At 35.1% G+C, this 26,709-nt stretch overlaps 1 protein-coding gene and 1 long non-coding RNA gene across 4 annotated transcripts in view; one reads left to right on the top strand and one right to left on the bottom strand.

The window, feature by feature from the left end:
• The window catches only part of LOC128557117 (uncharacterized), a 47,457-nt gene extending 36,318 nt beyond the window's left edge, over window positions 1-11,139 (top strand). For both annotated transcript variants that reach the window (XR_008371046.1, XR_008371045.1), the window contains exons 6-7: window positions 8,991-9,087; window positions 10,369-11,139. This is a non-coding gene — a long non-coding RNA (uncharacterized LOC128557117). The remainder of the gene's footprint in view (window positions 1-8,990; window positions 9,088-10,368) is intronic.
• A 4,207-nt stretch (window positions 11,140-15,346) lies between these two features.
• LOC123542057 (B9 domain-containing protein 2-like) lies at window positions 15,347-25,260 on the bottom strand. 2 transcript variants are annotated; one of them, XM_045327692.2, is made up of 4 exons: window positions 25,099-25,260; window positions 20,566-20,653; window positions 19,931-20,056; window positions 15,347-18,796 (listed from the first exon to the last, which is right to left on the bottom strand). In XM_045327692.2, the coding sequence occupies exons 2-4, from the start codon at window positions 20,651-20,653 to the stop codon at window positions 18,483-18,485; spliced, it is 528 nt and encodes a 175-aa protein (XP_045183627.1). In that variant the 5' UTR covers window positions 25,099-25,260; the 3' UTR covers window positions 15,347-18,482. The 2 variants fall into 2 exon arrangements, with proteins under 2 accessions (XP_045183627.1, XP_045183636.1); XM_045327701.2 differs by lacking the exon at window positions 25,099-25,260 and adding an exon at window positions 24,995-25,042.
• Between the last annotated feature and the right edge of the window lie 1,449 nt (window positions 25,261-26,709).

Here is a 26,709-nt window from a genome sequence, read left to right on the forward strand (position 1 = left end):
AAGATACTGCTGCATGATCTTGAGGTTAACTAGGACAACAGTGGCAATGTATTTAGATTGAAATTTAAGGTTAAGTTAATACTGAAAACAGTGGTTGGGTTTCAGGTTAATTTGTGTAAATCAGTGGCAGGGTCTTTGGGTTAAATTAAATGTGATGATATGCAGGATATGGGCAGTCATTGGGTTAAATCAATTGTCTAAATGCAATGGCAAGGTTTTAAGGACTGGTGTAGTTGATGTTCAGGACAGTGGCAAGATTACTTAGGTAAATTCAGTAGAATGGCAACATCTTTAGATTTAAATTTATGGTCAAGATACAGTTGAAAGATCTTAAAGTTAAGTTTACATTGAAGATAGTGACAGGATCTTGGGGTTTAGTGTTAAAGACACATTTGAAAGGCCATTTGGTTAAATTTTTGTCACAGACACAGAACTTAATGTTAAAGACACAATTTCAGGGTCTTTGGTAAAACATAATGACCCAAGACACATTGCCAGGGTCTTTAGGTTGAAATAATGTCCAAGATACAGTGGCAAAAAGTTTAGTTTAAAGTGTAATACACAGTGTCAAGGTCTTAGGTTAAGTTATTATAGTCTGTAAGTTAAATTGGATTTTTAAGACACATTGAGAGGGTCTTTAGGTTAAATGAACATTTATGATACAATGGTATGGTCTTAACATTTAATTAATGTCCAAAGAGACAGTGACATCAGTGTCCAATTTTATTTGTATTATATTGCACATAGAATTTATAATATTATCATTTCATTTGTAGCATGTGTACAAAATTCATGGCTACTACAGTTTTCATCCAGTTCTCAATTTCATAGGTAGGAACAGGTTAACGGTTGGTATGTTTCCTTGTGCACAATTTAGGAACATACTTCTTGTGGACTTTAAGGATTTCTTTCTCAGACATTACACGGTTTTTGATTTTTTTTGAAACTTTTAACAGACTTATCGTGATTAAAGAAAAAGAAACTATTGGTACAAAATACATATCTTTGACAAGATCAGTCTTGAAATTTCCATATACATGTAGATATATTTTCCAATTATATGAAATATATTTTGATTTTCATCAAATTTTTCCTCCTGGAATATTTTGATACAGTATTTCTTCCTTAGCAGGCAGGGTCATGGGTAAATATGCACTTGTAAAAAAAAAAAAAAAAAAAAATAAAGGTTTTCTTTTTGCACATTTGTACTTTCTTTTCTATAGAAAGTTTATCCCAGTATCCTTTGTGAATTACAAATAACTGGTTACTTGTGTTTAATAAGGAGCAATGTTTGTACTGTGAAATTGAAACCTAAGCTTGATTTATGTGTTGCAAGTAGAAAATACCATGTCTTCCTAAATCTAGAAATAACTTTGTACAAAAATCACCATAAGGCGTAAAAAAAAAAAATTGTTTGTTTCCGGTATCCCGACCTACCCTAAATTTTTGGCCCGACCCTAAATGTTTTTATGGCCTTGGAGTATATTTTTTTCAACTTTTTAATAAAAAGTTGAAAAACTGCACTTTTTATGCTTTAAACATGGCCAGTGATGTTAGAAATCAACTTACTGATGCTCTAAAGGCATAACCCCCTTATTTGTACTCATTTTTGACACAAGAATAATTTCCGAAAAGTCTCCCTTAATAAAAAAAAAAATCCCAAAAAAAAAAAAAATTCCGACCTACCTACCCTAATTTTTTTGAGCATGTTACCGGAAACAAAGAATTTTTTTTTTTTTTAGGCCTAATGTAAAGTTGGTGAGATCAAAGGTCATACAGGCAGTATGATTTCAATGAAGTATAAGCAAAGGTTTGCCACAATAACATGTATCGTATCTTATCTGTTTGAAGAACATTAATGAAATAGACGCAAAGGTTTGCAAAAGTAAGATGTATAGAATGTTATTTTGTCATGTCAGTTGAAGGTCAAGGTCATACAATAAAAAGGTCAGGTAGTATTTTACATTCTGACCTGTATCTTTTTACCTTTTTGAAGGAACCTGACCTAAATGAAACTAACAGAAAAGTTTGCTAAAATAAGGCGATGTGCTAATTTGACACTTTCATTGTATTTTCCAAGATCAAGGTCATAACAATGAGATCAGAATTCAGGTAGACAAAAAAAAGTTTTCTGCTCCCTATCTTTTACTTCCAGTCAAGGTTGTATGTTGAGATCAAAGGTCAGATTAGCAATTTCATATGCTGGCACATTTGCATAAATGACAATTTTTAGACATACCAGGTCATGGTCATATTTTCAAATCAAATTTTATGGCTCCAATTATCTAAAATCCCTTAAGAGAATTTTAGAAAAACTTGACAAACATTTTCAAAATTATACTTTCTATCATAACAAGACAGTGAAGGTTGTATGGTGAGATCAAAGGTCAAATAGGCAAGTTCACAAAGGTTAGATAGGCAAGTTTACATGCTGCTCCCATACTTTTAACCAATATGCCACAACTGTTTACCATAAAAACATAAGTAACTAGAGAGCAGTCTAGTTAATTATAGAACAAATGTCCCTTTGTTGCTGGACTAGCAATGAAAGAAAGGTTTTACATTGAGGGTGATTCAGATCAAACATCAAGCATAGGTCTAGGGGATATCAACATAGAAAACTATTTTAGTACATATTTAAAATTTTGAACAACGAAAGGAAGATGTCTGAGCCAATCATCCACTAATACTTTGATTCCACTTTGATTTTAGAGATATTTTTACAATTTGAAAGTTACATTCTAATTTGAATTTGCATGTATTACATAGTTTACACATTCTTTAACTTTCCTCACGACAAAAAATAAAAGGGATACAATATAAATTACGAATGAATTACTAGAAAAGAATTAAAGGGCTGAAGGATAAGGTCAAATCTATTCTGTCTGTCATCTTACACATTCTTTACTTTATCCCTTCAGCTTAGGGTGGACTAATATTGTGCTACCAGGTGATGTATATTGCATGCAGCCGGCTAGCCAATGCTGATTCTCCCTATCATCTCACTGTATATTCCATTCAGCTGCCTCTATTTCATTGAGCTAGCAGGTATTGTATATGTTGCATGCAGCCGGCTAGCCAGTGCTGATTCTCCCTATCATACTATTTATTGTATATTCCATTCAGCTGCTTTACTTCCATTAAGCTACTGTGTGTTGTATGTTTCATGCAGCCAGCTAGTCTATGCTGATTCTCCCTATCATCTCACTGTATATTCTATTCAGCTGCCTCTATTTCATTGAGCTACCAGGTGATGTATGTTGCATGCAGCCAGCTAGCCAATGCTGATTCTCCCTATCATCTCACTGTATATTCCATTCAGCTGCCTCTATTTCATTGTGCTACCAGGTGATGTATGTTGCATGCAGCCAGCTAGCCAATGCTGATTCTCCCTATCATCTCGCTGTATATTCCATTCAGCTGCCTCTATTTCATTGTGCTACCAGGTATTGTATGCTGCATGCAGCCGGCTAGCCAATGCTGATTCTCCCTATCATCTCACTGTATATTCCATTCAGCTGCCTCTTTAATTGAGCTAGCAGGTATTGTATGCTGCATGCAGCCAGCTAGGCAATGCTGATTCTCCCTATCATCTCACTGTATATTCCGTTCAGCTGCCTCTTTCATTGAGCTAGCAGGTATTGTATGTTGCATGCAGCCAGCTAGCCAATGCTGATTCTCCCTATCATCTCACTGTATATTCCGTTCAGCTGCCTCTTCCATTGTGCTACCAGGTATTGTATGTTGCATGCAGCCAGCTAGGCAATGCTGATTCTCCCTATCATCTCACTGTATATTCCGTTCAGCTGCCTCTTTCATTGAGCTAGCAGGTATTGTATGTTGCATGCAGCCAGCTAGCCAATGCTGATTCTCACTATCATCTCGCTGTATATTCCATTCAGCTGCCTCTATTTCATTGTGCTACCAGGTATTGTATGTTGCATGCAGCCAGCTAGCCAATGCTGATTCTCACTATCATCTCGCTGTATATTCCATTCAGCTGCCTCTTTCATTGTGCTACCAGGTATTGTATGTTGCATGCAGCCAGCTAGGCAATGCTGATTCTCACTATCATCTCGCTGTATATTCCGTTCAGCTGCCTCTTTCATTGAGCTAGCAGGTATTGTATGTTGCATGCAGCCAGCTAGGCAATGCTGATTCTCACTATCATCTCGCTGTATATTCCATTCAGCTGCCTCTTTCATTGAGCTAGCAGGTATTGTATGTTGCATGCAGCCAGCTAGGCAATGCTGATTCTCACTATCATCTCACTGTATATTCCGTTCAGCTGCCTCTTTCATTGAGCTAGCAGGTATTGTATGTTGCATGCAGCCAGCTAGCCAATGCTGATTCTCACTATCATCTCGCTGTATATTCCATTCAGCTGCCTCTTTCATTGTGCTACCAGGTATTGTATGTTGCATGCAGCCAGCTAGGCAATGCTGATTCTCCCTATCATCTCACTGTATATTCCGTTCAGCTGCCTCTTTCATTGAGCTAGCAGGTATTGTATGTTGCATGCAGCCAGCTAGCCAATGCTGATTCTCACTATCATCTCGCTGTATATTCCATTCAGCTGCCTCTTTCATTGTGCTACCAGGTATTGTATGTTGCATGCAGCCAGCTAGCCAATGCTGATTCTCACTATCATCTCGCTGTATATTCCATTCAGCTGCCTCTTTCATTGTGCTACCAGGTATTGTATGTTGCATGCAGCCAGCTAGCCAATGCTGATTCTCACTATCATCTCGCTGTATATTCCATTCAGCTGCCTCTTTCATTGAGCTAGCAGGTATTGTATGTTGCATGCAGCCAGCTAGCCAATGCTGATTCTCACTATCATCTCGCTGTATATTCCATTCAGCTGCCTCTTTCATTGAGCTAGCAGGTATTGTATGTTGCATGCAGCCAGCTAGCCAATGCTGATTCTCACTATCATCTCGCTGTATATTCCATTCAGCTGCCTCTTTCATTGAGCTAGCAGGTATTGTATGCTGCATGCAGCCAGCTAGCCAATGCTGATTCTCACTATCATCTCGCTGTATATTCCATTCAGCTGCCTCTTTCATTGAGCTAGCAGGTATTGTATGCTGCATGCAGCCAGCTAGCCAATGCTGATTCTCACTATCATCTCGCTGTATATTCCATTCAGCTGCCTCTTTCATTGAGCTAGCAGGTATTGTATGCTGCATGCAGCCAGCTAGCCAATGCTGATTCTCACTATCATCTCGCTGTATATTCCATTCAGCTGCCTCTTTCATTGAGCTAGCAGGTATTGTATGCTGCATGCAGCCAGCTAGCCAATGCTGATTCTCACTATCATCTCGCTGTATATTCCATTCAGCTGCCTCTTTCATTGAGCTAGCAGGTATTGTATGTTGCATGCAGCCAGCTAGCCAATGCTGATTCTCACTATCATCTCGCTGTATATTCCATTCAGCTGCCTCTTTCATTGTGCTACCAGGTATTGTATGTTGCATGCAGCCAGCTAGCCAATGCTGATTCTCACTATCATCTCGCTGTATATTCCATTCAGCTGCCTCTTTCATTGAGCTAGCAGGTATTGTATGTTGCATGCAGCCAGCTAGCCAATGCTGATTCTCACTATCATCTCGCTGTATATTCCATTCAGCTGCCTCTTTCATTGAGCTAGCAGGTATTGTATGCTGCATGCAGCCAGCTAGCCAGTGCTGATTCTCCCTATCATTCTCTTTGGCTTTATATTCCAATAGGCCACCTCTATCATTCTAGCTGGCTGTATATTCAATTCAGTCAGCTCTTTTTCTTTTTTGATCCATATCTTTCAGTTCTTCAAATATTTTTCAACAACTTTAAAAAAAAAATCAAAATTGTTGTTCACACATAATATAAGTAGCGGGAAATCTAATAAAGTATAATATTAAAGGGTGTTTATTTTCAAAATGGGGTCAAAACTTTAGTAGGAATAATCGTATTCCAACAAGGAACAATTGAACATTACCTCAAACATTTTATAAATGCAAATTCTTTCAAACCTAGTCCAGAAACCAAGGGAAATTCTTTCTTATTTATGCCTTGATGGGATGTATTATGGGATTATCCAAGGTGGGCTGGCAGTGACAACAATATATTGTTCCTATGCTGTAGCAGTTCTTATCCAATCTTCTCCAAACTTGGACAGAATGTGTATGGACATAAAATCTAGGCAAAATTTCATCCAGATAGATCATATTAGTTGCTTCCCAGTAGGTATTCGTTTTTAAAAGTATACAATATTTATACAGAATATATATCAATAAAAATCAGTAGCCAGTTTGAACCAGTACCTCAAGTTACTTCCGTCGATTTGAAAACATTCCAAAAAACTTATAGTGAAATTGTTTTGTTTTATCTCAGCCATGTTTTGCTATAAAATCAAAGTCATGGATATTTGTCTGCCAAGTTGGACCAGTATCTCCAGAGTTATGGCCCTTGATTAAAATTGCAAAAGTTGACAGTTTGTTCAGTAACTACATTATTTGTTGATCTCCGTTCTACTAGTAAGAATTATTTTTTTAGCACAAACCAGCTAGTCAAGACCAGTTCAAATTTATGGCCCAGTCAAAATTGCAAAAATTCAGTTTTTGATCAATAAGTAAGATATTTTAAAAACCAAATTAATTTAACGTGATGTGCATATATAGTGACTTTGGCTGTCTTGTTATTTCTTGTTCAGTTTGACAAATCAGTAAGCATGAGTTGCTTTTGCAATGTATTTGTACTGGTTATGTTTTGAATTAAGGTTACTAGGTATGAATGTATTTGATAGAAGCCCATTACTAGTAAGGTTACAAGGTCAGACAAATTGTCCAGACTGCTTCAGTAGAGATTCTGTATCAAAACATTTGTGCATGGTTACTAAGTTCCATCAAGATCTTTTTTTGTAACATAATTATATACATTTATGTGCTAGTGGTGGCAATTAAATTTCAGTTGGATAAATTACTTTAAAGCATTAGCATAATGAATTAAAGTTAAATTTAAATGAATTGTATTTTAAAATATTTTGCAATGTCCGTAAAATTAGCAATCTGAGGAAAAATGCAGAACTTTGCAATGTCTGTTTAAGAAATTATTTTGTAAATTACATAGACATAGTATAATGATAAAGGTAATTGCAATGGAGGTCAAATATTTATCTCTGTCTGTCTCTGTGATAGAGGCCGGGTCATCTGGGTTCAAAAACTAGGTCAATAGGTTAACTGTTGGGAAGTATATTACATTGACGTCTGCGGTCAAGAACTATTTTGTTGTCACTAAATGTTTAAATTGAAGAAATTGATGGTTAATATTCAGATTTTTCTAGATTTAAGGCAATATTGGCAATTTATTTTCCATTATAAGCTCACTTTCATAATTATGCTTGCTAATTTTATCCTCTTCATAGTAAAGCATTTTATTATATAAAATAATTCTTGTCAGTAATTTTAAACAGCAAAAGTTATAATACCAGTTTTAAGTAAAATAGGAATTTAGGAATTTTGTATTGGGACTCGTACACGTAATTAAAACTTTTGCTAGTCTCTGGGAAATGCAGTTGAGTTTTTTTTTTATTATTATTATTATCTTCAACTTTTTCATCAGCTCTTTATTTATGTCAAGCATAACATTTTACTTTCTATTTTTATGCCCCCAAAGGCAGGCATATTAGTTTTCAACTGTCCATTCGTTCGTCACGTTAACTTTTTGCATGAAGGCACTTTACTCACAAACCATTGCACCCAGGACCTTCAAACTTCACATGCTGATAGTACTTATTGAGTACACGACCCCTATTGTCTTTGGGATCACCAGGTCAAAGCTGGAAGTCGCCATATGACCTATCATGTGTTGGTGCGACGTTAAATCCCCCCCCCCCCCCCCGCCAGGTCAAAGGTGCTGCGGGGCTAAATGGATATTATTTTTTTTTGATGATTTTTACATAAGTTAACATGAAAGCTCAATTTAAATGACTAGGTTAAGGACTTTTTATACAGGAGTGAGTTTGAGTGAGCATTTGTTTTTGCTGCCAATCTTCCAGACTGCAAAGGAGGAGGATTGGCAGATTTGCTTTTTGTTCCAGCTGTCAAGGCCTCACAGATCCCTTAACTGTTGATCAAGACTGCTATCGTGACCATCGAGGGCTCCGGTGACAATATGTCCGCAAGATGAAATCGTGTGGGGACAACTGGTCTAGAATTCTGCGCCGGCAGGTTGCTAGATGATAGTTTTTCCTTAGTTACGAGAGATGGGAATCGGGGATTGTGAGGATTTGTTGTTCTTTCAGGTACATACCCTGCCAGTGACAACTGACAATATGTACCGTCCATACATACAGTCGGCAGGATTTTTCTTCAGCATCAAGACCTGCCTAAGACAACCTCTGTATGAGATAGGCAGGATTTTTTCTTTTCCAGATTCAAGGTCTGCCTAAGACAGCAATTGTATGTACATACAGATGGCAGAATTTTTCTTATAGGTTTCAAGGCCTGGCAGATCCCTTAACCATTGATCAAGACTGCTATTGTGACCATCGAGGGCTCCGGTGACAATATGTCCGCAAGGTGGAATCAAGTGGGGACGACTGGTCTACAATTCTGTGCCGGCGGATTGCTAGATGATAGTTTTTCCTTGGTTACGAGAGATGGGAATCTGGGATTGTGAGGATTTTTTCTTTTCTTCAGGTATATTCCCTGTCTAGGACAACTAATGTGTGTTTTACTTGGACGGAACATACATTGGGCAGGATTTACATTTCTTTCAGGTTCAAGACCTTCCAGGAACAACCAAAGGCAGGATTTTTCTTTCAGATTTTCTGCCAATGTTTGCCTTCTGTTGCCAGGACTGGCAAGGTTGACATATTTATTTGTTTTTCTTGTAAGCACACTTCAACTTGATTCTGTATAATTGTATTCAAACCTTATTAAAGCAGACATTCCTTTTATAGAAATATTTTGGCAGCTTTTCCTGTTTTGGCTCTTTTTTTTTTTCAGACATGAAGAGTTAAACTTTAGTCTGATGGAAATGTGAGATGGTGCCAGTCCTTGCATATCTCTTCTACCTTCAATCAACTACAAATATCATTTATTTGTAAGTATTACACATAACATACAGTATATCCTCTTTAACCTTTAGCCTGCTAAATTTCTTGATTCAAGAGGAGTATTGAAATATGTATCAAATATTGTATATGTGGTCTTAGCTTCAAAAAACAAGAAAGCAGGTCAGGTTTAAAAAAAATAAATATGTATTGAAATCTATATCAAAAATTATACATGTGGTCCAAATTTCTTATGTTGTAACTTAAAAATGAGAAAGTAGGTCAGTAGGTCATGATTAAGACAATTCAAGGTGAATAATGAAATCTGTATCCAACATTATCGCATAGTGCGGCAATTTTCCTTTGATCTTTGCAGCATGTTATACATAGTAACACACATTATTACTACAAAACTGTTGCGATATATATCAACACGGAAATCTCTATGGAGTTTCATAAGAAAAAAAGTGTTCCGATATATATCAGCACAGTAAAACTGTTCCGATACATATCGGAACAATTTTTCTCTGAGGTCCTATCAAGGGAGTATAATTTTTTCCTTTCAAAGAAAAGATGATTTTAGCTCCAATTTACAGTTCACAGAGAAAGAATTGTCACAAACACCTACATTTATAAAGTAAAAGAATAAATAAACTAGAATATTTCAAAAACTTGATAGTTATTGCCAAATTCAGAAATACATGAAATTTAGGAAATTCTGAGATTTCTCAAATGTTTCTTTTTCTTTGATTTTTTTTACAAACAAAACAACAACATATGTCTGGCCAATGAAATGCAAAGATTTAAAACCAATGCAGAAATTTGTTGGGTACTTTTATCTGGGGAACACATTTTCTAAAACAGAAGTTTTAGTGTTTCAGTCAGCGAGGCGCAGAAAGGGAATCAAAATAGTAAAAATAATAATAAATTTAAATGAAAATGATATATAAATTTTAATGATAAACTATGCGATAAAACAGTTATAATATGTAGTGCTCGTGTGTTACCAGGATATATCAGAGCTAGGGGTACATCTCGTTATTTTTCTCTTCACATATCTGTCTCGGCCTACCGGCCTCGACGATATGTGCAGAGAAAAATACCCTCGATGTACCCCTAGCTCTGATATATCCTGGTAACACACTCTCACACATACTATAACTATTACTTATACTTGTGATGCAAATGCTTAAAAACAAATTTTTAACCATGGGAATAATTTGAACAGTCTTGGTAAAAAACTACTATATGATGCAACATACCAAATTAAAGCCCTAGGCTTTGTGCAAACAGATTTAATAACTATAGTAAAAGTTCTGGTTTAATTTCAGGTCTTATGAAGGTGACATTGGCAGATGGTGCTGCATTTAAATCTGCATGAATGGATAAGAGAGATTATACAGTGTGATGCAGGAAATTTTAAAGCAGTTTAAAATACCCAATGAAATTAGATGAGAAGTTGTTGTAAATATCAAGTTTGAATTGAAGAAAAGGAGTGAACATGAACAGTGCAGAAATTTCTAGATTCCCAGAATGTTTTAAACCAGTTATATTGAGGAGACAAGTTTATGACAATACAGTGAATCAGACAGAAGTTTCAAGTTTGGGGGAACATCCAACTGTTGTGAATAAAAGATGGTAACCAAGAATGTTTATACCAAAGAGACTAAGAGACTATGGAGCTTACGATAAAGTAAATTCAACAAAACCTTGGGAAACAAATGGAAGTCATTAATGAAAGAACACAGTTATCAAACAGAAGACAGAAACTGCAGCAGGTGTTTCTGGAACATCAGCAAATATTTTTATTTTCTGGAGAAACCAGTAGCCTCACAGACAATAAATTCAGTACAAATTATTTTGCTTAACACTAAACTGAAAGAGCACAAACCATGAACAGGTAAATTGATAAGAATAAACATGTCAGTTTTCTATATAAACAAATACAGACTATGAGGTTGCAAAATTTCAAAGTAAGAACTGGCAAATTGAACAAGTAAGTGTTATTTTGACCTATATATAGTGTTCAACTTGTGCAAATTATTGAATAACTATTGCTCCAAGAGATGTATAATGTCGTTGATTAAACTTTTTATAACGTACATGTTTGTAGCTTTTCCATTTTTAGCACGAGGTGAGCTACTATGATTACTTGTCGTCTGTTCCATTTCTCATACACACTTTTTCAGATCTCCTCTTCGATCATTTAAAGTCTATTTCAACCAAACATTACAGGAATTTTTAGCTCCACTATTCAGAGAATAGGGGGCCTATACTACTCGCCCCGGCATCGGTGTGACCCTTCTTGGTTAAAGTTTTTCGGCAACCTTTGTTTTTCTGTCATATCTTTGTTACTGTTGCTTATATCTTACTGTAACTTCACATAAACAATGTCCAGTATACAAGCAAAGTATGTTTAGGGGTTGTGCCCATTATACCCAAGGTCAAGGTCACCAAGGTGTTGTACTTAGGATATTTTTAAGGTTAAAATTTTTCGGCAACCTTTGTTAACTCCACATAAACATTGTCCAGTATGCAAACAAAGTATGTACAGGGACTGGGCCCTTTTTATCCAAGGTCAAGGTCACCAAGGTCTTATACTTAGGTTATTTTTTAGGTTAAAGTTTTTTGGCAACCTTTGTTTTTCTGTCATAACTTTGTTACTTTTGCTTATACCTTACTGTAAGTTCTCATAAACATTGTCCAGCATACAAACATAGTATATGCAGGGGCTGGGCCCATTATACCCAAGGTCAAGGTCACCAAGGAGTTATACATGTGTGGTTACATACCCCAGAACTCTAATTGTATTTTTGACAGAAATATGCCCCTTTTGTACTTATAATTATTTTGCAATCTTTCTGGATATTACTTTAAGGCAGTATAAGATAAAGGCTTGAAACTTATCTTTATCTCCATCATCTGGATTTGTTGTAATTTGTGTATTTGATGGAATTATGCCTCTTGGTGTATCTTCCTTTATAGTAGAGGTCTCTTATTCAGACATATATTCATTTTACTGTCAAATCCCTGAATAGTGGAGTGGACGGTCTTACTGACAGCTCTTGTTCATAAAGGTGATCCTCTTGTAAAACTATACAAAGAAAGCTCTAAACCTGGATTGGCAATAGAGAGGAAAAACTTATTCATTACCCTGCTTAATTTCTATAATGAACTTGTCCATCTTTTAATTTGGACTGTACCATTAACTGCTAAAATGAGTGCTTACCAAAAAGACTGACTGAATGGCGAAAAGTGCAGATCTTGATTGGACTGCATGGATGTACAGGCTGATCAAGATCTACACTGATCGCAAAGGCAGAATCGATCATGCCCAGCTTGATAAGGGTTAAACAAGGAATCGGTAAAACCGAATGATGCTCATCGATGCATGTGCTTGTCCAAATATCGGGAAAAACGTATAAGAAACAAAAATTGAGATAATAAAAAGAAGAAAATTGAATAAAGGCAGAAAATTAAAAAAAGACAGTTATGGTTCTTTGACAATGCACTTTCTGTCAACTGCCTCCATCATTTTGTGAAGTTTCAATGAAATGTCTGGACAAGCATTATTTTGTATAATAAAGGAAGATAATTAAACTATGTAAGGTAGAGTTATGATTCTTTGACACTGCACTTTGTCTCAATGGCCTCTATAATTATGTGAAGTTTCAAATGTCATTAATTAGACTTACCTTAAGCCCTCTTTACACAAGGTAAACAATCTGTATAATGAAATTGTTTAGTGAACACCGTTTGTTAATCCTTATCCTGTCCATGTTATATCAGTGCAATGGAAAAGTAATCTATGTTAAATGCTATGCATGATAAGACGGTCGTGCATCTAACAGTCCTGAAATTGATTTCTTTGATTTTCTCTTATTTCTAGATGTTTTTTTTCCCCATACTTTGAAGCATATATATGGGTAGTAGATTGTTCTCTTTCCAGCAGTAGCCTTTTCAACATATTTTACCTTGTGAAATTCTGTGGGTTTTGACTTTCAAAAAAATCGTCTGTTGACAAATTTCACCACAGAAAATGTTACACTTTCAACAGGGCATTAACTTATGTGATTTTAAGACAGATTGCTGAATTTTGTGGCAATTATGCATGTTTTTTCCCTGCCTGGAAAGTGCTTAGTTTGCATAGGGTACTAGGTCAATAGCCACCTAGCCTACAGTAAAGTCATAGCGGAGTTGTCTCCTGTTTTTCCAAATATTTTACCCGGGATCACTTTTTTCAGACTGAATAACTTTTTCTGAAAATGATGTCTAAAATATTTGTTCAGTCTACATACTTTGATGCAGTTAGCTACAAATATATCTAAAATAGATAGTTCCTACTTGAAGTTTGTATTTTTGTGCCCCCCGTGAGTGGAGGGGGCATATAGATTTGGTCTTGTCCGTCCGTCCGAAGTTTGTGAAGCGTCTAGCTTCAATGAGTCTTTATCATGACATGAGCTTACGCGAAGGTCAGGTCAAGATTAAGAGTCTATTTTTCAAATCTATAAAAGTGCTCCTTGGGGGACTCTGTACCATGATATTTAAAACGAGAGATCATAAACCTTGTATAAAGTATAAATATGGTATAAGTGGAACACACGAAACAAAGCGGGTCGAGTTTAAGATTCTTTATTATGTACCAACGTTTTGGCTATGCAATAGCCTTCATCAAAACTGTATTTTTAGTTCTATACTATAGTAATACTTGCTTTGGTATATTAAAGAAATTAGTAGATATATTGATATAAAATACTCGTAGTTTTTGGCCTAATCCCAATACAATGTACTTCCATTTTTGATAGAAATGTGTATACTTCTTTTTATGCCCCCAAAGGGAGGCATATAGTTTTTGAACCATCTGTCGTTCTGTCAGTCTGCAAGTGTGTCCGCAATTTTCGTGTCCGGTCCATATCTTTGTCATCGATGGATGGATTTTCAAATAACTTGGCATGAATGTATACCACAGTAAGACGACGTGTCGCGTGCAAGACCCAGGTCCGTAGCTCAAAGGTCAAGGTCACACTTAGACGTTAAAGGTCATTTTTCATGATAGTGCATTCGTGTCCGGTCCATATCATTGTCATCCATGGATGGATTTTCAAATAACTTGGCATGAATGTGTACCACAGTAAGACGACGTGTCAGGCGCATGACCCAGGTCCGTAGCTCAAAGGTCAAAGTCACACTTAGACGTTAAAGGTCATATTTCATGATAGTGCATTGATGGGCGTGTCCGGTCCATATCTTTGTCATTCATGCATGGATTTTAAAATTATTGGGCATGAATGTGTACCACAGTAAGACGATGTGTTGCGCGCAAGACCCAGGTCCGTAGGTCAAAGGTCCTAAACTCTAACATTGGCCGTAACTATTCATTCAAAGTGCCATCGGGGGCATGTGTCATCCTATGGAGACAGCTCTTGTTTCATTCCATTTTGGGTAAATCTGATTACGAGTAAATTACCTTTTTGATGAATATAATTATTAAGTTAGCATAAACATTACTTGGTAAAGTTTGTAGTCTGAATAAAAAAGAATATCCACAATTTGTTTTAAGAAAAACATAAATTACCTCCCTTTACCTTAAACAAAGAACAGATTTGGACATTTAATAACTTTTAAATGGCAGGAGATGTAAGAAAATACTTAACTGAATCCTTTAAATGATGTAAAATGATCATTACAAAGAAATATAAACTTTACTTGTATAATTTCCTGACTTCTCTGAGCAATTTAATCATTGCTGTGATAAATGACAATCTATTTATTTATTTGGGTTTTATGGCGCACTAACACAGTATAGGTTATATGGCGCCAAACAGGACTACAAATTTTGGTTCCACATCTCATTTACATCGAAAGAAAAAGATGAGGTATGGAATCAAAATTTGCATACCTGTTGGAATCACAGAGTTACTGCAAAACCAAGTGTTAAGACCCTATTAGTCGCCTCTTACGATCATGCAAGGGTAAGGCAGTGGTTCCAATTCTTTTCATACGCAGATCGTCCCAGAACCACATGGGGCAAATTACAATCTAAAAGGACAGCAAAACTTGATGATCAGTGTATAACCTTTAAGTCAACAACTGCCCTTCATCCTGGTGAGGACTAAATCTTTATAAAATCGTGACAGTAGTTTGTTCAAAATTGTTGTTTGTTTTTCAATAGATCTCGACCGACCGGCTGCAAGACCAACTATAAGATGACTCTGATATACTTCTCCCTCTCTTTGAACTTCACATACAGGCTTGTAATATGTCCCAGTACCATGCCAATAATGTGCTTTGAAAAAGGAAAAATACATATTAACTTTGTAAAAATACTTTATTCAGTTTGATAAATATATAATTTACAAGGAACATTTTTTTTTACAGAAATGTAAGTCAGTCTATTAAGGGGGTTGTTGTATTATTATTATTCTATAAATAAATCTTCCAGACTTCATTACTCACATAAAAAAAAACTTAAACCCTTTCTTGAAAAACAAGAGGGAATCGCTATCACTAAAATATCTGCTGAACAATTACGAGTTGGCAAAAGCATGAATTTTTATATATGCACAGAAACTAAATGTGATCGTAGTACAATTGCTTGGCTCATTCTCCACATAAAATGCATATCCTACTACAAAATGATAAAATTTCAAATAAATGACTAAAAACAAATGACCTTAAGATAAATATGAAGTTCTATGAATTTGTAATACTGTGAAATCATTACCATTTGTAGGGGACTAATTTTCCATTGTGTCAATCAAAATTTAGTCATATCGAAAAGATAAAATTACATGTTACAAATTATCTAGAGATGGTACCTAAAAATTCAAATTGCATCTGATATTACTTTCTGTTAAAAAATTAATACTGGAGTACCTCAATTATATAATGGTTTAACTTTCATACTTCATTTTTCATGCTGAAAGGCTATATTTAATCTGAAAAATTTGGTCCTACTTGGAAAAGTGAAGCCAGTGACAGATAACTCTTCTAGGACTATTTAGTTATCTGAACAAAGTATGCATAGATTCGGATGTGTTTCCCAAAGCTATAGTTTACTTCAAGATCTATGAATAATCATTCAAACAAGAAAGTTGAGCACTATCTTTCATTTTCAAACGAACTCATTTAAAGACATTCTTTTTATTTATTACTGCCGATAATTTACAGGTATGGTATGATCATAGAAAATAAAACATTATTCATGAGGAAAAAATATAAATAGACTATATGAATTTTACGACATCGAATCCCTCAACAATTTACAAAATATGTTTGCCAAGAATAATCAAGGCCTCAAAATGTACGAGTTAAAAACAGAGCGATATAAAAATGTATATTCTATCTCATGGTCACACCAAAACTATACCAAAAACTGTGCCGAAAGAAGTTATTTCACTTTTTATGACACGCAGCTTGTTTACAAATGTACCTAATTTGCATATTGACCGAGGCGTGCGGAATCGCATTTGCCTTGCGGAATCTACCATTACAGAACTTCAGTTAATATAATGCAGACGTTCTTTAGTATAAATAAAATGGTAGTGTTAGTTAATAAGAAATGACAATCACCTTTCTTTAGCTAATCAACCAAAACAAGAAGCCGATGTCGCTGTCAAAAATCCCCGTATTTACTGCACGGTGCTATGTTAAATTATTGCAAGTGTGAGATAAGCGATATGCGCTTCAGTTTTGCACACAATTTGCTGTTGTCGTTGAATACATAGCCTTAGGTACCATCTCTAAATTATCATATTAAAGTTCACATGAACCAGCCTTTTAGGTTGAAACCGCAAATTTGTCTGCCACATAATTAATGATTTCACATTACTGGTACTCAGTTTTCAGATGATTTGAAAAGGCACCAAGCAAAGTGGATGTCTAAAATTGAGTGTTTTCAGGAGTCTGGACTTATGTTCAGGTGACTGTGGTAATTACACAATACTAGAAAATATCAGTTTTACAGCAGATTAAAGAGAGACTCTCAGAAAATATACCAAAACTGTTTAATTGGACATACAGGTCAAGTTGGACTCCTACCCATTAAAGAATTGTTTTTTATCTTCTATTTACTGACACACACTTTGAAGTATTCTTTCCATCTAAAAATATGAATATATTAACAACTGTGGCTTTCATTAAAGAATACATTAACTATAACATAAAGAGGTAAAAAGCTTCAGAACCTATAAAATGTATGGCTTTAATCCGATCCTTTGGGCATTTTGTGATATACAATACTGGACTAAGGGTAATTTACTAACAATAAATGAGCTGCACCATGAAAAAACCAACATAGTGCGTTTGCGACCAGCATGGATCCATGGTGTTCGCTAACAGTTTCTCTAACTGCAATAGGCTTTGAAAGCGAACAGCATGGATCCTGACCAGACTGTGCGGATGCGCAGGCTGGTCTGGATCCATGCTGGTCATAAATGTACTATGCTGGTTTTCTCATGGTGCAGCTCAAATGTCTAGCATATTTTCAATAGCAGCTGTCATTCATTCATTCTCAGATCTAAAATTTCATACTGTCAGCATATACAGAAGTAAATGACTCAGATCTACATTAGTATGGGAATTTATCTATTCAGCTTACATATCTTTTTAACTATAACTTAAAACAAATTCTAACATGATCCAATTTATTTTGCTTTTTAACAAACAATGCTGAAGGAGTGACGTTATTTAACAAATAATCAAGGCCTCTGAGTGGTTTGTTGTCTAATTTATCATGGTTCAGAGTTTAGATGTGCAGGAATTGAACTACGAGGACGTTAGCCTGAGTGATTTAATATTTAAGCAACTGAACGATGAACCGTGGCAAATTAGACGATAAACCGCAAGAAGGTCTTGTTTTCATTCTTACAGTCATGGTCATTGAATTTTTATAGTAAAATTATGCTGGGCTTCATTTATTCCAGTAGTAAATAACTGGATGTCATACGGCAATTTGACATCATAATGCTCTCTCAACAGTTTACTTTCTTCTTTGTTGAACTAGCAATCAAACTGAGTCATGTTAGAATATACAATAGAATCAGTGCTTACATCAAAGTAAGTAGACCCTTTTGTTTTAGGCAATTTATGAATGAGAATCATGTGACTCCTGCAAAAGCCATGTAGTAGTCTTTAAATTGAGTACAACATATATAACAGAGGCAAGTATGGGATGGATATTGTTTGAGAACTGAAATAATGTATATAAAACACTGCATTATTCATTGTAAAATAATCAGTTTGTTCTTCAGAATGCGTATTATTATATCATGAAAGCATAATTTCTAAAACATCAACAAACTATATAAAATTTCTGCACTACCTGCAATCATATTGTTATCTTTTCCCTACTTTATTTCCGATATTTTTTAGAACTAAGTTTGTATCTGGATTCTTTCATACATTTAAGAGCACAACTATATATAAATAATGAGACACTGAGATGCTAACATTCTATTCCAAATTTGTCAAAGTTTCTTAATATCACACCAATCTGTAAATGAACTGATCCCATGGCTATTGTGTGTAGTTTATATCTGTCGGCTCCACTGTAAATCAGGTCCGGGTTTTTCAGCTGTGGACCACCACCGAGGAAACTCTGTGACACTTGTTCTAGGTAACTTCCAGAGGGTCGCCATGTTGGACACTCTATATTGTGAATACCGGGAGATGTTGGGATATGACAGAAACCATATCCATATAGTTCATTTCTACCAAAACTATCCTGATGCCAAACTTGAAAATGTAACTTTGGCCAACCTGAAATTTAAAAGCACAGCAATATTAAATTCCTACCGGAACTATCCTGACGCCACAAACATCTATCTAGTTCATACTGGTTTCTGACAGGAGTGTCCCAAACAATTTAGCTGCCACATTTTTTCTTTCAATTTGCCCTATCTGTACTCTCAGTTCAGAAAAAAATAAAAAAAATGTTATTTTACTAGGTTCTTCAATTTTCAGACATTGAAAACTTCCGCAGTAAAATACACCATTAGCTAGATTCTATAGCCTTTCAATAGTAAGATAATTCTTGCTAATTTTTACAGATATGCCAATTGTGAAAACATAGAATTTTGCAAAAGGTAGATTGACCTCCATCCTTGGTGATGCCATTCTTTTTTTGTTTTTGCCTGATTTGTAATTATTTAAGCTTGTATGCTTACTGTCCAGACCAGAAAGATCCTTTCCAAGAAGTTTCGACCAACCTTATTATCAAAACATTGTGTATATATCTCATTTTTACCTAAAACAAAATTTAACTCGATCGCTCATTAGTAGAGTGCCTTCTCCGTTTGTGGTAGGAGGTTCAATTCCTGGCCACATCATACCAAAAGTGTGAAAACTGGTACTGGAAACTCCATTGATTGGTACTCTGACAGTATTTAAAGGGTTGAACTAGGTCACATTTATAACAGCTTTGTAGCTCATGTTGTCTGTTGATCATGGGTCACCTTAATTTACCTTCCAGTAACTCACTATGTTGCATACTAAACATATAACAAAGAGATTAAGCTATCTTTTGCTGAGTGAACACGAGATGATATATTTTCAAATGTGGCAACCCGATGTTCACAAGTGAAAGATATTTTAATCTAAACAAACTTTCTTTTCACTTCATTTCAATGTCTTTAACTAAATTTACCCATCTTGCCCTTGCAACCAGAAATAGATGAAAAAAATTTTCACTGTAAAATAACCAGATATTTTCTCTTTCATATTTCAATAACTCACTGAAAAACTTGAAATAATACCTACCTTGTAATCCCTTGGTAGCAAAGTGTACATCTATAGGATGTGAGAAGTAATATTATATCTACCTTGTAATCCCTTGGTAGCAAAGTGTACATCTATATGATGTGAGAAGTAATATTATATTTATGTTATATTTACCTTGTAATCCCTTGGTAGCAAAGTGTACATCTATGGGATGTGAGAAGTAAGCTGCTGAATGGTTCTGAGGGTTATCAACTTGCGTCTGACCTTCACGTATACCTGCTAGAACCTTCCATGCTCCACCTTGAAATGAAAATATTGATTCTGTTTGTCATATATATCAGTAATCAGACTAGTGTTACTAAATATGCCTTTAAAATTTGTTTTAGCTGGATAGCAAAGCACACTTGAAGCAGTCAACAGTCTTTGACAACCAGTAAAAGGTAATTAAGAGGTTGGAATACTTTTCACACCTGGTTTTACTCTGCCCACCTAGTTTAATTTGCAAAGTAGTTTAGCTGGTCTGGGGCAGCCAATAACCTGAATTCTTGACCACTACACCATCTGTTATCTTTTATCCACACATGTATACATTTTGTTTAAATTGTCACTTGGTCAAAACCGTCAAATATTACAATAAAATGCGGTATGTTACATTATCACTGATAAAACCCCTGCAAATGTGGTCAAGTGTCTATAAAATACTAAAATTAAACCCCACTCTTCTGTCTGTTTTTATTCACTTAAATATCTGAAGAACAAAAAAAATTGGAATTATAAATAAAGAAATTTATGCCACTAGCATCAAATACCTGTGTTAATTCCCCACTTGCAAAATAAGCTGTTTTCAGGAAAACCAGTCCCACCAACAATCTGTCCAATTATGTGTACTTCTGCCATCTGAAATTTGATAAAACAACATAGATAAATTTAACTTGTCTGTGCCAAAGCATTTAAAGATAATGTTCTGTTTCATAGAATTTCATGTAACTTTCTCAATTATACATAACTTCTTGGTATTAAAAAGAAAAATCTTTTTGTGTTCAAACTGAGAACAGTGGGTGCAGTTATCCAGTGTCAACACTGCCTCACTATGAAACCAGGGTTTTTAATCGAAATATCTAGAAAGTTACTTATAAAATTTAGTAGCCCGACATAATTTTCTGGTAGTCCCCGGGCTCCGGACATGGGATTTCTGAAACCCTGAAGTAACTGTCATAGCATCCAAGGTTCTTCTCAGATTTTTTTCCAACCACTGTATAATTTTAACTCTTCCCCAGCAATTATCACATACACTTATTATCACTAACACAGTACTTAACTGTATAAATATATCAATTGGTCACCTAACCTCTAAACTTCAGGTCTACAGTCCAGATACTGGACCCCTAGCCACTTTCTTAAATTCAATTGGTACTTCCAATTTCGGAAAAAGATATTGGTCGAGCAAGTCTACACATTCTGTGTAAACAAATGAAGCAAATTTCTTGGAAAATATTGAATTGTGAATCCTTTTAACCTTAAAAAATTGAAGAAAATGTATTTTTGTCATCTGGGTACGAAGTTAACTAACTTATAATAAGTGTATAATCTAATGCATGCTACTCTGCTATGATAGTATCCATTTAGATGTTGAAAAATGCTTCAATATTATAAATGTAAAATGTCAGAATACTTATGTCAAATGACAACTTTTTTCACAACTAATTATTTGGACGAAATACACTTGACATGATGCAGCTATCTATGATAATACACATGCTTGTGCTATGGAGGTAACTAAAGAACCACATCAAAATTAAACTAAAAGCCCCATGATTACATTTTTTGAAATGATATCACCACACTGATGCTGTTCTGAAAGGCAATGGGAAGATCTGACTCATATCAAATCTCGAACAGTTCGTACCTGTACTAGTTCTGGCTACCATAACTTAATTGACACTATTTTTATTTTCTGGTGTCCGCATCCAATAAGTTATGGCATAACAAAATTTGGTTACCTAACATGTGCCAAGCCGCAACATCTGGGCACTGACTCTAGTAGTCTTGTGAGAAACTGATGTCATGCACATGGTTATTTTTGAAAATAAAAATCAAAATTTTGTGCATTTTTGAATTTTATTGAATTGAAAATGTACGGTAACCATTTTCTAAAAACTTGTTGACAAAGCATACCTTAGAAAGTATAAGTTCACAAAAATAATCAATAAATAATGATTATATACAGCCTATTTGTTTTCAAAAGGAAGTGTCTAGCCGTCCTGTAACCAGATGCCTAGCATGCATTCTAGTTACTGGACGGCTAGCAAATCCTCAGGGGATTTTCTAGCCGTCCGGTAATAGATTTCCTAATGAATAATTAATGATTTTATATAGTTTTAACTGTTATTTACTTAATATATCAATACTTAATATTGTGTGAATACATACCAAAGTATATTTTTCTTTGTCTCAAATAAATTTGTTGATATTCTATTTTTAGACATGATAAAACACTGATCGCTGAACGTCCATGTTATTTTGTAAAAAGAGATGTTTTCTAACCGCCTAAACTTTAATTGTTAAAACACAAATTTATTAATATCTTTTTATGAATGGAAAGCTTATAAAACAAGCAATTCATAAATTAATTTTGACCATTATTTCAAAATAAAATGGATTAATTATGAATGCTTAACTACTGTTTTCCTAAAAGTTTCCAACTGTCAACATCACACTGCCGCAATTGAAATTAAATGTCATTTAAAACAGTTATTCATCAAAAAATATTTGAAAACTACAATATGAAAATTGTAAGTTTAATTTAGAAAATCCAGTGAAAAAGTTAAAAGTTAAAAATTCCAATCCAATAAAAACATTGTTTTGCAACAGATTTTAAATTAGTGACGTCACGGCGATCTCATCATTATTGATTTCGGCAAACTTTTGTTTTATTCACTGACTCGTTCGAGATGATTAAAGGTAAATATTTAGAATGTATTCTCATGAAATTGTGTTTACATAAAGTATCGATATCTTCAGTAAATAACAGATATCATTACTTATTCATCAGGAAATCTATTACCAGATGGCTAGAAAATTCTCTGAGGATTGTGATGACTTTAGTTGGAAAAAACATATTGAAACTACATCTTCAAAAGCTAATAACACTCTCAGATTCATAAAAAGAAATGTACAATGTAATAACCGTAATATCAAAGAAACTGCCTATAAAACATATGTCCGCCCACAATTAGAATACTGTAACACCATATGGCATCCATGGCAGAAAAACTTAGCATATGAGATAGAAAAGGTACAAAGAGCTGCAGCCAGATATGTTATGAATGATTACTCATACCAAAGCAGCGTAACATCAATGCTTGAAATTCTTAAATGGCAGACATTAGAACAGAGAAGAATACATGCATCTTTAATTATGTTGTATAAAATATCACACAACCTCGTCTCTGTAGATCATAACCACCTGACAGCCTCTAGAAATTTAAACTTTATCATTCCATCTTCAAGAAAACAATATCATATGAACTCCTTTTTCCCCAGCACGATCAGATACTGGAACGCCTTGCTTTTTAACATCAAGGACAGTGTGAACCTTCAGTGCTTCACATCTGACCTAGACTCGCATATGTGCTAATGTCATCATCCTGTTTTTATTTTTAACAAAGCTGTACATATTACTGCTCTTACTCTCTTAACACATGCATATCATGTATCATGTAACATAGCAACATGTTTTTAACAACAGCCCTGACCTCCCAGTTATGATCAGAAATTGATTGTTGGGAGTATCCCCGTAGATGTAGATGTAGGATTTGCAAGCCATCAGGTAACTGGACTTCTAGAACGCAAGCTAGGTGTCTGGTTACTGGACGGCTAGACACTTCCATATTTTAAAGGGAACAGCGAGTCCATCGCATTTAATTTGAAGAAATTATAGCGCGACAGACTTCAGGCACAATTTCTGGTTAGGTTTCCTTACAGCATTCATTTCAGCTCATATAAACATCTCTGAGCTGAATTTTATTTTAGCTTGGCTACTAGTCCAAATAATTGTACTAGAGAGTTGAATATCGTTAATATTTTTTGACTTGTCAATATCCGCCTCTAGGTAGACAACGTAAAATACCAAAATGTAAAATCGGTCTACCCGAGGTCTCATTATTTAGACTAATAGAGTCAGTGTACCCGGTTTCACACACATTTCCTAAGAATACCTTCCTATCGAGCTAAAAATGATTAAATTTGAATTTACCTCTATATGTTTTAATAAACACACTTATTTCGGTTTGAAACACGCTACTTTCACTTCCCACTACAATGACGTCATACCTCTTAGTGTACTTGATTCGGATAACATATTTTGACCAGTTGTTGCATTTAAGTGTACCCGGTTTCGCACACCCTGCTATTTATAGAACTCGGTGATAACAATGCAGTTACTCAACAGAAAAATATTAATTAACTTTTTAACTATTTATATAATTCAACATGTATTTTCCAATAAAACATCTGAAAGTGAAATTTAAACGCAGTTATGAAAGTGAAAGCTATATACCAAACCCTGTTTTTACTTCTAAAAGCAGAAAAGGTTAAAACAACTGAATACATGAAACAAACATAAAACAACAGAAGCTGTTGAATCACAAAAGACCCCCCACACTCTAATTATTCGATTAAGTTCTCTGTTTTAATAAAAACGTAAAGCAAACAATCAAGTTGAAGGCATTTTGCAGGTTGGGAGAACTTCAATAACTGTTGAAATATTTTTCATTTAGGTAAAGTAGTAGGTAAATACTTACCTGTATGATAGAATATTGATTTTTCAATTTATTTTGCACCTTGTTGTTGTTTGTATAGTCATTTTTTTTCATGAAACTTAATATTTTTCAGCTGACCTACTGGTCTCCATTGATATTGTTATTGTTTTCGTCTGCACTTACAAGAACGAGGCTCCAGTGGAGAAGGACCCCTTGTGTCAAATTATGTAGGGAATAACTCAGTTTCGTGAAACAATAACAAAGAATTGTTAAATTTTCTGCTTTATTCTCACAAAGTACATGAATTTACTGGGTGTGCGAAACCGCGTACACTGACTCTAGGCTACTTGAACCAGCTTACATAGCAAACGGATCTTCCATAAATTCATATTTGCTTAAACTGTCATTTTCACTGTCGTGGGAAAAATGGAACTATTTTTAGGCAGGAAATAAATATATTAAAGGAACTTTTGGTTACCTAAACCTTGTAACTGAAGTTGTTTAAACAAACCCGCTGTCAAATCAGACGTGTTCAAACTGGAAAATGAGCTAAAGATTTGATTCACTTCAAATACAAATTACCTTTCAGCACAAGAAAAAAATCAGATGTTTTATAAAGCAAATATGTGTGGTTTCTTGCCGATTAAAGTAAATGGAATGTCATATTCAAACTGATTTATCAACAAAGTTTCACGGCAGAGAACGAAAATATTCATCTATCCACCATATTTGTTTACAATGACTGGAAACAATTTAATGAACCTAACTGCTTAAAAACAACTATAAAGAGTAGCGACTTCGATTGACCGTAGACTGTACATGACATAAAACTGTTTAGAAAGGAGGATATGAAAGCAAGAAATTCTTTTTAGATAAATAAGAAATTATTTATCTGATGTATAATGCCTCAACCCTCTTGTAGGCAGTGTGTGTGTGTGTTTGTGTTTGTGTGTGGTAAAAGTTCATGTTCAGCCAAAAGCAACTATAGACCAGTTAGCTTATTGCCGGTTATGATTATGTCAAAAATCTATGAACGGGCCATATATGAGCAGCTATCTAATTATTTGAATGATATTTTAACCCATGTTAAGTGCTTTTAGGCTGTAACACAACTCTTCTTAAAATTACTGAAGACTGGAAATTGTTGTTTTAGATAAAAACATGTATGTAGCTGCCATACTTATGGACCTCTCAAGGCTTTTGACTGTTTACCACATGACCTGCTTTTGTTAAAACTGAAACACTGTAATCTGTCAAAAGATGCTTTGTCACTTGTTAAAAGTTTAATATTTGTCAAACAGACAACAGTGTGTTAAAATAGGAAATATGTTCAGTGGCTTCAAGGAACTAGTCAAAGGGTACCCGATATGAAGGCTCCATTTTGGGCCCCGTTTTCTTTAATTTATTCATAAATGATATTTTTGTATTTATTTACAAGAGTGATTCAAGGGCCATAATCCAAGAGTGCCTGGGGCAAGTTGACTGGTTGTCGAACTTAGTCGAGATATTATGCCCACAATCACTGTCAGCAAGTTTGGTGGAGATCGGATGAAAACTGTTCAACTTAGAGAGTGGACAAGGCTAAATTCGCAGATTTCGAGTAATTCAATGGCCATAATCCAAGAGTGACTAAGGCGATTTGGCTGGTTTTCGAGCTTGCAACAAACATTGTCAGCAGGTTTGGTGAAGATCAGATGAAAACTGTTCGACTTATAGAGCAAACATACTTTTGGACGCTGACCGCCTGCCGCACGTCCCCATGGGTTTTAACATAATGCACCCCGCTCTTTCAGAGATGGGCATATAAAAAGGGAAACCTCTATAATTACACTGGTGATAACACAATATTTTATACCAGCAGTTCTAAAGAAGATTTGGTAAAAACCCTTGAAGAAGGAAATTTAGTTCTTATTGCCTGGTTCAACAAAAACCACATGAAAGCCAACCCCGAGAAGTTTCAAGCAATTGCCTTAGGAAGCAAAACAAGTAGCCTGAACATTATGTTTTAGCTGCAGGACATTGAGGTGAAGTGCGAGGATGAAGTAAAAAACTTACGGGTTACCTTTGACTTTCTGCTCAGCTTCAATAGCCAAGTATCAAATATCTGCAGAAAGGCATCCGGGCAGTACAATGTTATAAATCGACTTGGAAAATATCTCAACAGATTATGACGTTTAACTGTATATCACTCTT

The sequence above is a fragment of the Mercenaria mercenaria genome, chromosome 1 (assembly GCF_021730395.1).
Source record: "Mercenaria mercenaria strain notata chromosome 1, MADL_Memer_1, whole genome shotgun sequence".
In the NCBI taxonomy this organism is placed as follows: Eukaryota; Metazoa; Mollusca; class Bivalvia; order Venerida; family Veneridae; genus Mercenaria; species Mercenaria mercenaria.